We start from the raw sequence: 15694 nt of genomic DNA, 5'->3' as shown, positions 1-15694 counted from the left end.
TGCGGAGACACAGACGCAGGCTGTGGTCGAGGAATGCCTGGCTCAACGGCGAGGCAAGTCGAGCTGGGCGGGCGAGAGGCAGCGTGCGAGGGGGCGGGAAGCGCGAGCGAGTGACGGCGGCGAGAGAGCAGCGAGGCCGAGTAGTGCAGGCGCAGAGGTGTGCGCTGGCCGTGCGGGTGCTCTGCCCGTACGCGGTGACCGGGTGCAGGCGGTGCACCTCTGGCTGCGCGCAAAGGTGGGGTAGACGATGAAACGCGCGGTCGAGGCCTCGAGCGCTCGCGAGCGAACCACGACGACGACGGCGGGGGGGCGAGGCCCTCGCTTCCGCGCCCGCGCACCTGCTGCACCCAAACTCACACGCGCATTGCAAGCACAGCATACCACACGGCAAGCTACAGCGACCGAACCGCCGTCACTCGCTGTCGGACCCGTCACTCAGCACCAGCACGTCGCCCTCGCGCTTGACCGCCTTCTTGCGCTTCTTGGCCTCGTTCCGCGCACCTTCGCCGGCCCCCACCAGCAAGCCCTGCACCTCGCGAGCCTCGTCCTCATCCTCGTCCGCAGCGACCACGTCCCTCGCCCGCTTCTTCTCCTTCTCCTTCTCCTTCTTCTGTTCCTTCTGCTGCACCGTGCGCTCCTTCCGCGCCTCGAGCACCCGCCGCACCTCGTCCCGCCGTCGCGCAGCCTCCGTCTCGCGCCGCAGCTGCTCCAGCTCCCGCCGCTTGTACTCGGCCAGCTCGGCGCGCAGGCGCGCAATCTCGGCATCGGCGTCGTCGACGTTGTCGTCTGCTGCCGCCGAGGCGCGCGCCTTGCCTTTCTTGCCGGACGACGGCGACGATAAAGCTGCGAGCGAAGGTTTCGCGGGCGTGCTCCGCTCGACCTTGAGTGCCCTCCGCGAGCTGCGACCTCCGCTCTCCTCCGCGTCGTCGGAGCTCGAGTCGTCGACGAGGACGAGCTCGCCGAGCGCCTTGGGCTGCGCCGTCGCGGGCCCCTTCACCTTGTTCTCGCGCTTGACCTTGATCGCGCGAGCAGGAGGCGGAGGGGCGGGCGGCTCGCTGCTCGGCGAGCGCGCGCGGATCAGGTCGGGCGACGACGAGCGCGGGCGCTTGAGCTTGGGCTTGGCGCTCGAGGTTGCGCGCGTCGTGCGGCGCTCGGCGGGCGCAGCGGCCGTCGAGGCGGAGGAGGCGTGGGTCGAAGAGGCCGAGTTGGAGCCGGACGCGATAGGCGGAGTCGAGTCGTCGCGGGCTGCACGAGCAGAAGGTTAGTTGGATCTGCATCTGAGATGCGCAGTGAGATTGCGTGCAACTCACCTTCGACGAAGCCTTCGAGCTCGAGAACCACTGCGTCGCGGTTCTCAAGTGAGCACCCCATCTGACGCCGAAGCTCCAGAGCAAGACAGGGACAGCGAGAGCCGGACGTACGGCGGCTACGGTACTTGAACTCCATGACAATGTACAACTTGTCCGGCCCGTCGCCCCAGCGCTGCTCGTCGAACTGGAAGGTCGAGCGCGGTTCGGGCGCCTGGAGTTGAGGCGGGCCGAGGCTGTGCGAACCAGATCCCCGATCAGTAGCTGTTGTGCATCGACGAAGGTTCGAGAAAGCCAGGACGGGAACGCACGAAGCCTGGTGGCTGAGCCCCATCGCCGCCTTCTTGCTCTCCTCCCAGATCCTCAGCTCGCCAATCCCGACGCTGCTCCCGTCCGCGTCTCCCGCGCTCATCGCCGCCGCAGCGTTCGTGCGCGGCGCGCCGACGCGGCCGCGGTAGATGCGCAGCTGGATCGAGCCGAGCGCTTTGAACGCCGACTCGGAGAGGGGCGACGCCTCGTCTTGTTCCGAGGTGAGCGCGAGGGTCGAAAACTTGAATGGGCGGAGCGATGTCTGTACGTGGCTCCGATTGACGCATTAGCGTCCTGCTTGCCGGTATGGCCTGGAGGGGGAGAATTGCAGCAGGCAAGAGCGTAACGCACCGCACTCTCACTCCGACCGCGCCAGGTGAAGGCACGCCGCGAAGCCACCTCGCGCTCGCGCCATTGCTTCTCTTTCTTCCACGAGCGTATAATCTGGCGGTCGGCGCTGCGAGTGGACCGGCATCTCGTCAGTGAGGCACATCATGACTGGCAAGGAAGCGCGGAACCAAGTCTCGCAGACCGAGTCAAAGCGCGCGATACTGATACAAGGGAGTGCTTTTGCGTACCTGCAAACGACACCGTCGACGACAACTTCGCAGAGGAAGTCGGGCGCACTGGCGTCGAGCGGGCGTTCGTCGCGGAAGCCGACCGCGAACTCGCTACCCTCGATCGCCTCGATGTGGCACGTCCTGCGTTGCTTTACGAGTCAGTCGAAGCGTCCTTGTATCGATGAGAGGTACGCACATCTTCATCGGACCGTCCGGCTTGGGCTTGTAGAGCGGGACGGTTTTGTTGTCGACGAGGATCCACGAGGTGACGTCGCCGAGGCATCTGTGAAGGCGAGACAGAATCAGCCAGCTGATCGAATCGTCTAAGGCAATGAGCTCGGCGTAGGCGCCGGGAGGTGATGCCGCGAGTCAAAGAAGCGTGACTGACAGCAACTTGTCCGACACCCTCGTCTTTGGCCCCCTCGCTCCGGCATACCCGCCGCGATGTCCGCCTCTGCCCCTCCCGCGTCCACTCGAACCCCCACGCCAGACGCCTCCGTCTTGGCGGCGCTGCTCGCCCGCCCGCTCGTCCGCCTGCGCCTGAGCGCCCGGCGCGGAAGCAGTCCGCTCGGCAGGCGGCGGGCCAAGCCTGTCCAGAAGCGAAGGCGGCGCGCCCTGCCCGTCGTTAGTCCCCCGCTTTCCCTTGTCTTCGCGAGGTGCGGAAGCAGCGCTCGCAGCGGTGAAGGCGGGTTTCTGGCGAAAGATGGCGACGGGCGGGTTCTTGGTCTTGACCTGCGTCGGCGCCTCCTTGGCGGACTTGCCCGCCGCAGTGGTATGCCTGCTCGGCCCTGCGTCGGTGCTGCCCTGCGTCGGATCGCGTGCCTTGCCCTTGACGGCGGGAGAGGCGGGAGACGCGGCGGAAGAGGGGCCGGCGGGCTTGTTCCGGCGGAGCGAGATGGGTGCGACGATTTCGGCGGGCGCTGCGTTGACTGGAGGACGCTTGGCGCGAGGTGCGGGGGCGTACGGGGCCTTTGCAGGCATGGCGGTGAGCCCGGAAGGCGAGGACGAGGCGAGGTTGAGCGTGAAGACGTGCGCGGGTGCGCAGAGCTCGGAGGAAGCGCAAGCGGTGCCTGGGGGTCCAGTAGACTCTGCCCGTGTGCCCTCCGCGCGTCTCGCCCGCGCCGAGCGGAGTGGCTGGCGCTCAAGCCGTCCTTGTTTCCGTCGTTCGCTCGTCTTGCACGTTCGTCTTCGGCGCTTCCGCTCTTTCTTGCTCTTGAGACGTAGACTGAGCTCCTGCAACTACTGTCATGCTTGACCGCCTGCTCTCGCCGGACCTCGGTGACTTCGCTCCTTTCGCTTCCTCCTCGTCAGCCCGCACCTTCTCTTGTCCGAGCCAGCCATCACTCGCGCCAGACGAGTCGGACGCGCGTTCAGATTTCACAGAGCTGTCTGACGATGGCGAGGCAGGCCGCCGGTCTCGCCATCCCCGCCGCCGACACCGCCTCGCTCCTCTCTCTCGAGCCACGCTTTTCCAAAGCTTTCCTGAACAGCGCGTGCGCGCGCGTCGCGAGTGAGGGGAGAAGGACATAGGCGACGCCATGAACCTGCACGAGACCGTGGGTATCGAAGGACGCTCTTGCGCGCGAGGAAGCAGGCGACGGGGTAGACCCGAGGTCCTTTCGCGCGCTGCATACCTCGCTGTATACCGGCCTTCCTGGGTCTCGCGCTGGCATCGGTGAGCTAGCATGCACTACGACTTACAACAATGGTCTGAGAGGAAGCAAAAAGAGGTCTATCTCGACTGGTCCCACTGCACCGTCTGCTTCGACGCGTTCGGATCCACTGCCTCTCTGCTCCTGCTCCCCGCGCGGCTCGGCGGCCTCCTCCCGTCCCTGAGCGGCCGTAGCCCGACGTCTCTCTCCGGATCGCTCCCCGACGCCGACCCGCCGACAAAGTCCTCCCCGTCAAGAAGACCATCGTCGTCGGCGTCTTCGCAGTCGACGCGCGTGTGCGTCTGCACAACAATCTGCACGCCGCTGCGCGCCGGACCCGCCGGCGCCATGCGCGGCTGCGACGCATGGACAGGCGGCGCGCTTGTCGACTTGCGCAGCGCGAGCGAGGGCGGACCCGTCCTGCCGCCACCGGCAACGGCAGCGGACGTCGACGAGGCGAGCGCGTGACGGGTCGAGGAGATGGTTGAGAAGAAGGCGAGCGAGTGGAGCGCGGGGAGTGGGAGCCAGAAGGACGCGGTGACGTTGGTGAGCTGGATCTCAGCAACGGAGTAGATGCCCGCGAGGACGGCTGCGGAAGGGAAGGTCGGACATCAGCTCCGTATGGGCAAGCAAGCGCAAGCGGACGAGCGGCGCACCGCCAACAATGGCGAGAAAGGTCGTGTAGGCTGCCGTGCGCAGCGCCAGCCAGATGAGCTGCCGTAAGATCGAGTCCGTCTGGTGCGAGAAGCCGGCAATGCGGGAGCGCAGGCCGACGCCCAGAGCGACGGTGATGGAGAGGTCACAGGCCGCAAGACAAGAGAGGTAGATCGCCACGGCGGTGGACCAGCCAATCGGGAGATCAACTCGAGGGTCGCCGCCTTTTGCGATAATCTGCAGGAGACAGGGTCAGGCGAGAATCTCGCTTGAAGCGTCAAAAAGCGCACGAGGATGCCCATAACGGCGGTATAGGTACTCCAGAGCAGCTCGTTCGTAATCAGCAAGCCTTGCCAGGTGAAAAAGGCATATCGCTTGGTCTTGCTGCGGATGAACTGGGAGTATGGGCACAAAATCAGCTTGTTACCGAAGGGTTCTCAAGGTTGGGGCGTCGCACCATGCCAGCGCGTGCTGTCAGGAAACTTTGAGCGAGAGCCCCGATCCAGCCTGCAATGATGGGCAGGACATTCCAGGTCTGGCGAGCTTCGAGAAGGGTGGCTATGTCGCGTTCCTGTCGGACTGGACAAGCGCCGTCTCGTCAGCTCCGTTCGCAACAGCAGCGATGCCTTCTGCATGACCGCACCCGACAGGCTGTACGACTCCTCTATAATGAAGGCGAGATAGATGATGTTGAGAACGAGCAAGCCGATGAGGACCTTGCGCGCCTGTTTCGCAGTGCAGCGTTCAGCTAACGCGTGCCGGGTCCGTCAGAGAGCGGATATACGTACAGCTCGTCGAGGGTTTGCTGGATTTAGGAGATAAGTCTGACACTGCGCGAAGAAGTATCCCGAGAGCAGGATCTGGGCGAGGTACCCAACAGCGAAGGGACATTTGCGAGCGCAAGCCCGTCAGCCAGGCAGTCTCGAGCGACGACTTGCAGCGGCAGTAGGACCACGGCGCAGGCACCGGACAACAAGAGATCAACTCACCACACAGCTTCGAAGCCAGACTCCCGGGCGCCTGCGGACCCCACACATCGCCGAGGTCACTCGCAGGCGTGCCCTCGATGCTCATAGCTCGGAACCCAATGCAGCGCAGCAGACGAGGCAAGCAGATGATGCGAGGATGCGCGAGAGCAGAGCAACACTGGAGACGCAGCGGAGTCGTGCGGTCATTGCGGGCCAGCCAAGGTCGCTTCGGCACGCCCCGAAGCCAAGCGAGTGGCGCTCTCAGAAGCAAGGTACGGACCCTTGAGGAAGGGAGCGACCGCGGTCGAGACCGCCCCCTCCACCCAAAGAGGGGGAATCGACCAAGAATGGTGAACGAGGATGCGGCAGTCGCGCCCGGCGTATCGCCTCCGATCGTCACGCAGGGCCAAGCAATAGCGCTATCGGACTCAGCGCAGTAAAGACAAAGAATGCCCGAGAGTGCTACCGAAAAAGAGTGTTCCTTTTGCTTCAGAGGAAGGACCCACGGGGGACAATCAATCTACAATGTGGACACGACAACCGTCTTACGCGCGCTTAGATAGCAAAGCTGTGCGAGACGGGCGAGTAGACGGGGTGGCCGAGCTTCTTGAAGTGCGCGATCGCCTTCTGCGAGCGCGCGGCAACGTCCTCGCCAGTGATGCCGAACTCTGCGAAGCAACAGCGGGTCAGCAATGGAACGGACTCGAGGAAGGGAGGGAAGTGCGCACTCTTGTAGACCGCCTTGGCCGGTGCACTCGCGCCCTGTTAGCAGGAAAAGCAAAGAAAAGTGTCAGTGAGAGCGCCAACGCTGGGAACGGTTCAAGATGGTCGACATACGAAGGTGTCGATGCCGACGTGCGCGTGCGACCACTCGGACCAGCCCATGGTCTGCACGAGCAATCAGAATCAGTACGAGCAGCGGTGAGGCGCAGATGCGGAGACGACAGAGGACGCACGGTGTACGCCTCGACCGAGATGATGGGCGCGCCGTCCGGGAGAACCGAGAGCTTGTAGTCCTGGCTCTGGGCACGGAAGACCTCCCAGCAGGGGAGCGACGCGACGCGGGCCTTGACGCCCTGCTTGCCGAGGAGCTCGGCCGCCTCGACGGCGATGGCGACCTCGGAGCCGGTCGCGACGATGGTGACGTCGGCCTGGCCCTCAACCTCGTGGAGGACGTAGCCACCCTTGTTGGCGTTCTGGATCGACGAGCCCGCGAGCTGGGGGAGGTTCTGGCGGGTGAGCGCGAGGATGGACGGGGTGTGCGTCGAGGTGAGCGCGACGTAGTACGCGGCCGAGGTCTCGTTGCCGTCTGTTCGCGGTGATCAGGTCGTAGGAGAAGGCGGAGAGAGGTCGAGAGTGTTGGGAAGGCAGGAGGAGGGAAGATGAGAAGGTCAAGTCAGCGATCCCCTTCTTCGCAACGTTTTCCCGCCGAAGAAGACATCAACGACAGATCACGTACCAGCCGGGCGCCAGACGTTGCAGTTGGGGAGAGCGCGGAAGTGAGCGACGGTCTCAATCGGCTGGTGAGTCGGGCCGTCCTCGCCGAGACCGATCCTGGATTCATGTTTCGCTCGTCAGACCCGTTCAACGACCCTGGTTCCCGTCGCACGGCAACAGGAAACATGCTAGGAGAGACGGAGAGCAACGCACGAGTCGTGGGTGGCGACCCAGATAACGCGGAGGTGCGAGAGGGCGGCGAGGCGGACGGCGCCGGCGGCGTAGGAGACAAAGTTGAGGAAGGTGCCGATGGCGGGGATCATGAGGTTGGGGCCGTACGCGGCAATGCCGTTGGCGATGGCGCCCATGCCGTGCTCGCGGACACCGTAGCGCTGCGAGGAGTGGAGGAGCGTGAGTGTGGCCCAGTTTGTCGAGCAGCCCGCTGTCTCAATCGACAGTACACTGCATGCGCAGCAACGAGACTCACGATGTAGCGGCCCGAGTAGTCACCGAGGCCGTTCTCCTTGGGCTGGAAGTCGACAGCGTTCTTCCAGCGCGTGAGGTTGGACGGGGTAAGGTCGGCCGAGCCCGAGACGAGCTCGGGGACGACGGTCGAGAGCTTGGCGAGGAGGACCTCGGAGAGCTTGCGCGACGCGACGGCGTCGTCGCTCGGCTTGAACTCGGGGAGCGCCTTCTCCCAGCCGTCGGGAAGCTTGCCCTCGAGGCGGCGCGAGATGTCGGCCGCCTCGTCGGCGTACTTGCCCTTGTACTCGTCGAACGCCGCCTGCCACTTCTTCTCGGCCTCGGCGCCGCGCGCGGCAATGTCGCCGTAGATCTTCTTCGTCTCGTCGGGGACGACGAAGAACTGCTCCGGGTCAAAGCCGAACTGCTTCTTGATCTCGACCGTGTCGTCGGCCTTGAGGGGGTTGCCGTGGACGCCGTGCGTGCCGGCGTCGCGCGAGCCAAAGCCGATGGTCGTCTTGAGGCAGATGATGGTCGGCTTCGTCTTCTCGGCGCGGCCGGCCTCGATGGCCTCGTAGATGGCCTTGAGGTCGTCGTCGCCACGCTCGACGTGGAGGACCTGCCAGTCGTACGACTCGAAGCGCTTGGCGACATCCTCGGTGAAGGCGATCGACGTCGAGCCGTCAATCGAGATCTGGTTGTCATCGTAAACCGCGATGAGGTTGCCGAGCTTGAGGTGGCTGCGTGACATGTGCCGCGTAAAGCGAAATCAGTACGGGATCGTCAGGGAAGAAAGCGCTTCACGCCAACTCACCCAGCAAGCGACGCCGCCTCAGACGAGACACCCTCCATCAAGCAACCGTCACCGGTAAACATGTAGGTGTAGTTGTCGAAGAGCGGGTAGCCGTCCTTGTTGAAGGTCGCGCCGAGGTGAGCCTGGGCGATGGCAAGGCCGACGGCGTTGGCGAAGCCCTGACCGAGGGGACCGGTGGTCACCTCGATACCCGGGGTGACGCCAACCTCGGGGTGGCCCGGAGTGATCGAGTCGAGCTGGCGGAACTGTAGAGCGCGAGATTGGGAAGGTCAGTCTGCGAATAGTGATGGTCGAGACCGAAAGCACGACGGACCTGCTTGAGGTCGTCGATCGAGACCTTGTAGCCGAGGAGGTGGAGGAGAACGTATTGGAGGGCGCAGGCGTGGCCGTTCGAGAGGACGAAGCGGTCACGGTTGACCCACGACGGGTTCGACGGGTTGCACTGGAAGAAGCGCGCTGCGGACAAGGTTGTGTCAGTTTCCTCTGCTGTCAAGAGCGTTGCGAGCAGCATGGTGCTGCGCGCCGCGAACGACGGGAGAAGGCGAAACTCACAAAAGAGGACGTGGGCCGCCGGGGCCATGCCCATGGGCGCACCCGGGTGACCCGAGTTGGCCTAACGGTGATGAACGCAAAGAAGTGCGCGGAACGATAGCGACGCAGGTAGAGCAGGACGGAGGGGAGATGGGGTTTCGAGTGGAGAGGGAAGGGGAGGACGGTCAGTAGCCGTTTCGCGATAACGCCGCTCGCCCACGATGCGACAGATGGTAGATAAGCACCTTGTTGACCGTGCTGCAGGCGAACCAACCAGTCAGTGCAGTTCAGAGAGGATCCGACGAGATCGTGGATAAGGGATGTCCCAACATGCGAGACTCACTCGAGGGCAAGGGTGCGGATCGTGTTGATCGCCTTCTGGTCGTCCTGGTTCGGCTGGAAGGGCATGGTGGGTGGATCTGCTGGGTGCACGGGCGTGGCGAAGCGGGAGCGGGAGCGAGACCGAGGGAGTGCGAAGATGACGAGGCGAGAGTGGGCGAGCGAGGGGTGCGGCGGGCGCGGGACAAAGCGTGGCGAGCTGGTCAGTGCACGTGCGGTGCTTGCAGGTAGAGTGCGGGCACGCACGAGGAGGGGGTGAGGAGAGGGAAGGAAGGAGAGCGGCCCTCTGCGGCGGCTCCCCGACTTCGCGGGCGATGAGCTCAGTGTCGGCCTCGCTCCCCAGGAAGCCCGTCGCGCTCGTCCTGCTGCCGGGTACACTCACTAGACACCTGCTGAGCCACCCAGCAGCGCACACTAGCGGAAGCACGTCTCGCTCGCACCTCGTCTCGTCCTCGCACTGCCCCTCGGCCCGCTCACTCTGCTTCGCCACCTCGTTCCGCTGGTCGGGCGACAGCTTCCTTCGCTCCGTACTGCTTGCGTCTCGATGATCGTGCTCTCGCAGCCTACCCGATGCGCTGGTAGCTCTTCCCGCTGCTGTGCCCCGTCTCGCTCGACAGCGGTCCGCTCGCCGCCACACACGCTCACACTTCACTTCGCCGCCAGTGTTCCTGCTGCCGGCTCCTTCAGCTACGTTGGAGCGAATGCCTGTCCCTCGCAGTACCTGGCACCCCACGGACGTCAGTTGGGAGTGCCCAGCGACTCTGAAGCGGGCGTGCGCACGTACATGCCGTACTCGGTCTGGCGGAACAGTGCAATCGCGCCAAGGATACAGCCAGAAAGGACGACGAGCGATACAACCAGCCACGCCATGAACCACTGCAGCGGAAAGGCGCTTCAGCAGACTTGATCATTTGAGAAGCTCCGCTCTGCAGGGAAGGACGCACGACGGCGGCGGGTTTGGCCGTGTTTGACTCGAGCATGACGACGCAGCACTCGTTTTGCTTGCGGTGGAAAAAGTCGTCCATCGTGTCCCATACTCTGTTCACGTGTTTGCGGGTCAGAGGCGGATCTCCGTGCGAACGGGGAGAGCTAGAGGCACATGTAGAACGAGCTGAGGACTGCACAGGTGTCTGCTCAGCACTGTGGCGATCACTCAAAATCTCTGGGAGAGGGACGTACTGCCGATGAACAGGTTGTAGAAGCGCAAGCCTCGTGCATGGTCAATAAACCTGCGCCACAGGTCGCTCAGTCCCGCTTAGTTCGACGTGTTGCTGGCAACCTACCAGGTACCGATCTGTTCGCGTGCACAGATCCATCAGCCGCCATGTGAGGATGTAGAAAAGCAAGAGCCAACGCACAAGGAGTCCAAGGGGAACGGCGCAGTTCAGCATGCTGAGCAGGTTCCGCTGCAGGCCAATCACCGGCAACCACAGCGCCATGACGACCTGAGCGCAGGTCGATTGTCAGATGCGGTTCGATTGCTAGGGGGATGAGGAGGTTGACCCACGAATGATGCGTACTTGCTCGCCAGCGTGCTAAAGCCGGTAAACACCATAGCTCCGCCAAACACGATCGAGAACACCTGTCCAAGGTACATTGCCGGGGCTTTGAGCCGTCGCCCGGGCGTCGTGTACGTCGCGCCGCCAAGGTTCGGGTCGATGGTAAAACGGTACAGCGGCTGCGACGAGACGAGGAGGCCGACGACGTGCCCGCTCTCGTGGATGAAGGCGGTGAAGGATTTGAAGCTGTAGAAGAGCCAGCGGACGCCCCAGAGGTTCCACATGAGGGTGATGCCAATGCTGTCTGCGTCGGGACACATATTGAGCGGGTGCGAGGGGCCAGGGAGATGCAAGAGGGACGAACAGATGCCGGCGACGAACAGCGTGAGACGCTGCTCATCAGTCAGGCCGAACAGCCCCGGTTCTTCTTGATCTTCATCACCGGGTTGGCAGACGGATCGCGCATCGGAGGAGGCCGTTGCTCCGGCCGAAGAGGACGTGCTTGTTCGAGTCGAGGTTGCGTCGTCGCCCGTTTCGGTCGACTCCGTGGTTGTCAGAGTCAGCCAAGGAGGTGGTGTTGTCGGGAACGTCTCGGAGGACGCTAAAGTTGGCGTAGGCGAGTGAGTGACGGCGACCGTGGAAGAGACCTCGCGCGTCTCGGTGGTCAGCAGTGTGCTCGTTGCGAACGTCGTCTGCTCCTGAACGATTGTCGATGTATCGAGGATTGTGGTCGTCGGGTAGAAGGTGTACGTGATCACCTCGGGCGGGTTGAGCGTAACGGTGGTCTCGCTGCCTGACAGCGGAAACCCCTGTCAGCTCCGCTCGCGCTTTGATGAACCGGAGGAGGGCATTCCTTCGTAGACTGTGACCCAGACGACGCCGTGCGTCGGCGTTGAGGTGATGGGTTCGCCCCATGTAGTCCACACAGTCGTTGGCTCGGGGTGGTAATACTCGGTGCTGCTCGAACGAGAGTCAGCTCGTTCTGTCGGTACCCCAAGCTTTCGCGCCGCATACACATCTGTAGTGAGGGTCGTGGTGACGATGTCGGTACCTGCGGGCGGCGGTCAGCGGGTCATCTCGCACCCCACAGACGGACGAGAACGCACCCCAACCGTAGTCTCCCGGTCCAAACGAGTCATCGTACTCGCCACGTCGTCGTGGCGCGCGCAGAGTGGTGGCTGGCAGGCAGCCTGTTGAGTAAAACTCCGCACAGCGAAACGCAAGGGTCGGAAACGCAGGACAAGCGGGTGCCAGCGCGAGAGACAGAGCTGGCAGCTGATCCATAACGGCCGGATGCATGCTGAGCACCCGTGTCACCACGGAGCGAATGCAACGGCGACAGCAGGCGAGGTTGAACGATCGGTTCGTCGAGGTCCGTGCGAAGCAAGCGAGGCAGCGGAGACACCGAGGCAAGGATGCTCGCCGCAACAAGTTCCTGCGCCCAAAGCAACCAAGGGAGCCTCGTGAGGCTTGCAGCCAATGCAACTGCATCCGCCTCTCCCACTAGAAAGCGTTGCAAGCGCAGAGCACAGCAACGACCGAGCCCGAGATGGAGGCGAGGAGCTCGTCCGAGACGGCGAGCGAAGTTCACAAGCAGCGACACGTTTGGTAAGATCAAAGAGAGTGCATTCTGTACCGTCAGAGCCTGTGAACAGTCCGGCGTCGTGAGCGTGAAAGCGAATAGGGTCCAAGCGACGCACCGCTCTCTTGGGCGGTAGCACCTGCGCCGCCTCCCGTAGGGAGAACTGTCGACAGCTGCCGGAGCGTGTGCCAGATCGGCGGACGCACGAGTCCACGATCAGCGGCGCCTGCGCATCGGCAGAGGCTGTCCGCCATCATCCGCTCGTCCTCATCACGCAGGTCCTGCGGGAGGCACAACTAGCTAGCGGACGCTTTCAGGCGGCGCTAGCGTCGTCTGGAGCGCACGCAAGTCGGCGTAGCTCCCAGGAGGCGGACAAGGACGGCTTGACCAGTGTCAAATGCTCTCCTCCGAGTCCCGTCCCTACTGCAAGTCGGCAGACGGCGCATTGTCCCCTCCGCCGTGTTTCAGCCATTTCCCACGCTCGTGCACCTGCCGTTGCACGCGCCTATCGAGCCGCGAGAGAAGCTGCGCTCGCACCTCCCTTTGTTCCACGCCGGGAGCGACGGCGGCTCCCTTTCTTCGCCAGCCAGCCGGGTTGTTCGGCTCAAGTAGGCTTCGCCGGCTGTCTCGGGCGTGCACCAAGCGGGCAGGTCCTCGAGCGGGCGCCACGCGAGCGATCGTCATCTCGACTGGCGCGCTGCCGATGCGTCTCAGGTTCCTTTCTCCTGTCCGACGAGGGGTGCGAGCGCACGCTTTGACCTTTGTCGCTTCTCTCACGCCAGGCTTCTTGTGTGCGCTGGTGAATGCTATTCGCAAGCCACTGCAGCCTGCCTTTCTCCTCTGCTCCGGATTGTCGACCGTCTCTCTCTTCGTCTCGTGCGAACTCTGGAAGTTCGCCCCTTGCTGCCTCTTAAGCCCATCGCCCGCTCGTCCGCGCGCGCACCGCTACGCACCGATCTCGTTGAACGACATCGCGACACGCTCATTCAGTCTGCGCAGCGCTATTCGCTCATTCTCGTTCCCGGCCGGTCAGTGCACGGCGTCTCCTGTCGCGCGCTCGTCCGCGTGACGGTGCCCACTGACGCTCGGTCTGTCTGTCTGTGGGTCTGGGTCCGCAGGCCGGAAGCACGTCCACGCTCGCTCCTCTCGCTCCTTCGCTCCTTTCCCACCGCACACTCCCTCCCCTGCACTGTCCCCGCGCGCCATGGACATCGTCGAGCTGGTCAACGAGCACGAGGACCGCACTGCCACCGCAGACCGCCCGTTCGCCTGCACGCACGAGGGCTGCCCAAAGGCCTTCGCCCGCAAGAGCGACCTCGTGCGCCACGAGCGCATCCACAACAACGAACGGTGCGTCTGCCGCGCCTCGTCGCTTGACAACACGCAAAGCTCCCGCTCACGCCTGTGCGTCCGCAGCCCGTGGAAGTGCGAGTGGCAAGGATGTCGCCGCGACTTCATCCAGCGCAGCGCGCTCGTCGTTCACATGCGCACCCAGTGCGTACCTCACTCACAGCCGCTCCTTGCTTCCCCGCTGATCGCCTAGCTCTTTTTCAGCACCGGCGAGCGCCCGCACCGCTGCACCTGGACCAACTGTCGCCAAGCGTTCTCCGATTCGAGCAGCCTCGCTCGCCACCGTCGCGTGCGTCCGCCCTTCACCCGTTCTGTCGCGGCTCGACGATCTCATCCTTCCCCGGCCGCACACAGATCCACACAGGCAAGCGTCCTTACGAGTGCCTCGTTCGAGGATGCGGCAAGACGTGCGTCTCCTGTCGCCTTCGGCCATTTGTCCGGCGCTAACAGGTTGCCTCCTTTGCAGCTTCTGCCGCAAGACGACGCTCACCAAGCACATCATCAAGAATCACCCGCAGTATGCCGACCGTCCCGAGGACTTCTCGCTCGCCACCTTCGATGAGGACGACGAGATGGACCTGCTCGACGCGCCCTCGCCCTCCATGTCGACGCCTCACTCGCCGTACGACAGCGGCGCACACGTCTACCCGACACCGCATCTCGAGCAGGGCGAGGACGAGCTCCCGACGCCTCCGCTCGCGTACACGTACTACCAGAAGAACGAGCCCTCGACGCCCGACCTGCGCGCGCGCGCTCGTCTGCATCCGGCGCCGCAGCACGACGAGTCGCCCGGCGCCTGGTCTGCGCCCGAGTACTTCGACGGCTACCGCGCGTCGCACAAGGCTCACGGTTCGGCGGCGATGGAGCGGTCGATCTCGCACGAGTCGCAGGCGTACCTCGCGACGCCGCCGCAGACGCACCCGACGCGGGCTCAGACGCGTCGCCGCACCGCCACGCGCCGCTACGTCGAGGTCGACGAGAACGACCTGTTCGAGGACGAGCAGCACGACGATGGCGACGACGACTATGTCGACCGAAGCACGCGCTCGCGGGCGAGCACGCGCGGACGCCGCGGCGCTTTCGCCTCGCCCGCCTCGCAAGCGCAGCAGCGCGCGCCGCCTCAGCACCGCTACCACCACCACCAGCAACGGGCGGACCAGCAGCAGCAGGTGGACCAGCAGCACCTGCAGCGTTCAGTCGGCGTCGCACGCCTGCTTGTCTACGCCACGCCGTCGCCGCAGGAGCAGCATGTCGCGCAATTCAGCGGTCCGGCACCGCAACTGCACCACTCGCCGCACCTCCAGCACCAGCAGCCGGTCCACCACCACCACGAGCAATACCACGCTCCGCGCGCCGTCTACGCACCGCAGATCGAGTACACTTCGGCGTCGCCCGTTGCCGGCCCGTCGTCGTATCCGATGATGCAGTCGTACACGGCGCCGATGCCGCAGACCTACACGTTCGAGCCGGTCTCGACGCATGCGCCGCTTCCTTCGCCTCGCTTTGCTGCTCCGATGCGCCACCGTCGCGCGTCGTCGGCCGGCGTGCTCGACACGCTCACTGCGCCGCCGAACCCGGCGTACCTCTCGACCTCGCCGGTCCTCCCGCTCGTTCAGGCGCCTTCGCCCGTGTCCGCCCACGCGCAGCCGCTCCAACATCCGCATCACGCTCAGCAGCAGCCGCACCAGCAGCCCGAGCCCCTCCTCGGACTGGGCCTGCAGCTCGGCCCCGCCTTTGCGCTCTCGCAGGCGCACGAGCGGCGCCTGTCGGAAGTGCACGCCGGCTCGTCCGCCTCGCCCGTGCGCCCGACGTTCGCGTTCGACGACTTTGACCTCCCCGCGCCCTCGCCGACGGCGGCGAGCTTCCAGTTCCCGGCGCCGACGCTGCAGCGCCGGCCGTCGACGAGCGGGCTGGTTGGCGGCGGCGCGAGTAGTGGGCCGGCGGGGCAGCGCCCGAGTTTCAGCTCGATGACGACGCGGCTGCTCGAGCGCATGGAGGACGAACAGCTCGAGATGCAGCACCGCCAGGCGAGCGGGCTCGTCGGGTCGGCGTACTGAGCGGAACATGCCTCACACTCACTGTGGATCTTCACTTCTGTTCCTGTATTTGCGATACTCCCCAGCATGTCTATCTCGTCTTGCCTATTGCAGTATTTGTTCGCACTCGCAGTTAACCCTCCTTTTTGTCCCGCACCTGCAAATACACACGAGTCTGCTCCACCTCGCGCGGT

At 64.5% G+C, this 15694-nt stretch overlaps 5 protein-coding genes across 5 annotated transcripts; 1 reads left to right on the top strand and 4 right to left on the bottom strand.

Annotated features, from left to right (window-relative positions):
* Window positions 1–412: 412 nt before the first annotated feature.
* On the bottom strand, window positions 413–3157 carry JCM10292_001268 (uncharacterized protein; the record flags this gene model as incomplete). Its single annotated transcript, XM_076648775.1, has 8 exons — window positions 413–1245; window positions 1311–1340; window positions 1422–1543; window positions 1619–1878; window positions 1968–2073; window positions 2195–2317; window positions 2373–2459; window positions 2565–3157. The coding sequence occupies 8 exons, from the start codon at window positions 3155–3157 to the stop codon at window positions 413–415; spliced, it is 2154 nt and encodes a 717-aa protein (XP_076505721.1).
* Window positions 3158–3908: 751 nt separating this feature from the next.
* On the bottom strand, window positions 3909–5556 carry JCM10292_001267 (DUF6534 domain-containing protein; the record flags this gene model as incomplete). The annotated part of the gene is made up of 7 exons (XM_076648774.1): window positions 3909–4417; window positions 4485–4719; window positions 4773–4877; window positions 4940–5061; window positions 5126–5207; window positions 5271–5287; window positions 5472–5556. 7 exons carry the CDS (start codon window positions 5554–5556, stop codon window positions 3909–3911), a joined length of 1155 nt encoding a protein of 384 aa, XP_076505720.1.
* Window positions 5557–6005: 449 nt separating this feature from the next.
* TKL1 (transketolase TKL1) lies at window positions 6006–9102 on the bottom strand (the record flags this gene model as incomplete). The annotated part of the gene is made up of 12 exons (XM_076648773.1): window positions 6006–6118; window positions 6179–6212; window positions 6288–6338; window positions 6407–6759; window positions 6910–7004; window positions 7101–7279; window positions 7375–8089; window positions 8164–8408; window positions 8477–8619; window positions 8716–8776; window positions 8940–8952; window positions 9038–9102. The coding sequence occupies 12 exons, from the start codon at window positions 9100–9102 to the stop codon at window positions 6006–6008; spliced, it is 2067 nt and encodes a 688-aa protein (XP_076505719.1).
* A 618-nt stretch (window positions 9103–9720) lies between these two features.
* On the bottom strand, window positions 9721–11816 carry JCM10292_001265 (M50 family metallopeptidase; the record flags this gene model as incomplete). The annotated part of the gene is made up of 12 exons (XM_076648772.1): window positions 9721–9754; window positions 9818–9909; window positions 9978–10071; window positions 10133–10151; window positions 10213–10262; window positions 10317–10327; window positions 10392–10478; window positions 10541–10836; window positions 10897–11325; window positions 11371–11489; window positions 11547–11583; window positions 11639–11816. The coding sequence occupies 12 exons, from the start codon at window positions 11814–11816 to the stop codon at window positions 9721–9723; spliced, it is 1446 nt and encodes a 481-aa protein (XP_076505718.1).
* Window positions 11817–13318: 1502 nt separating this feature from the next.
* On the top strand, window positions 13319–15521 carry JCM10292_001264 (uncharacterized protein; the record flags this gene model as incomplete). The annotated part of the gene is made up of 5 exons (XM_076648771.1): window positions 13319–13464; window positions 13531–13608; window positions 13669–13753; window positions 13819–13871; window positions 13931–15521. 5 exons carry the CDS (start codon window positions 13319–13321, stop codon window positions 15519–15521), a joined length of 1953 nt encoding a protein of 650 aa, XP_076505717.1.
* Between the last annotated feature and the right edge of the window lie 173 nt (window positions 15522–15694).

The sequence above is a fragment of the Rhodotorula paludigena genome (genome assembly GCF_050403205.1).
Source record: "Rhodotorula paludigena JCM10292 DNA, Rt_paludigena_JCM10292v1_ctg18, whole genome shotgun sequence".
NCBI lineage: Eukaryota > Fungi > Basidiomycota > Microbotryomycetes > Sporidiobolales > Sporidiobolaceae > Rhodotorula > Rhodotorula paludigena.
The sequence above is the reverse complement of the archived record's forward strand: the minus strand, read 5'-3'. Positions and strand labels throughout refer to the sequence as shown.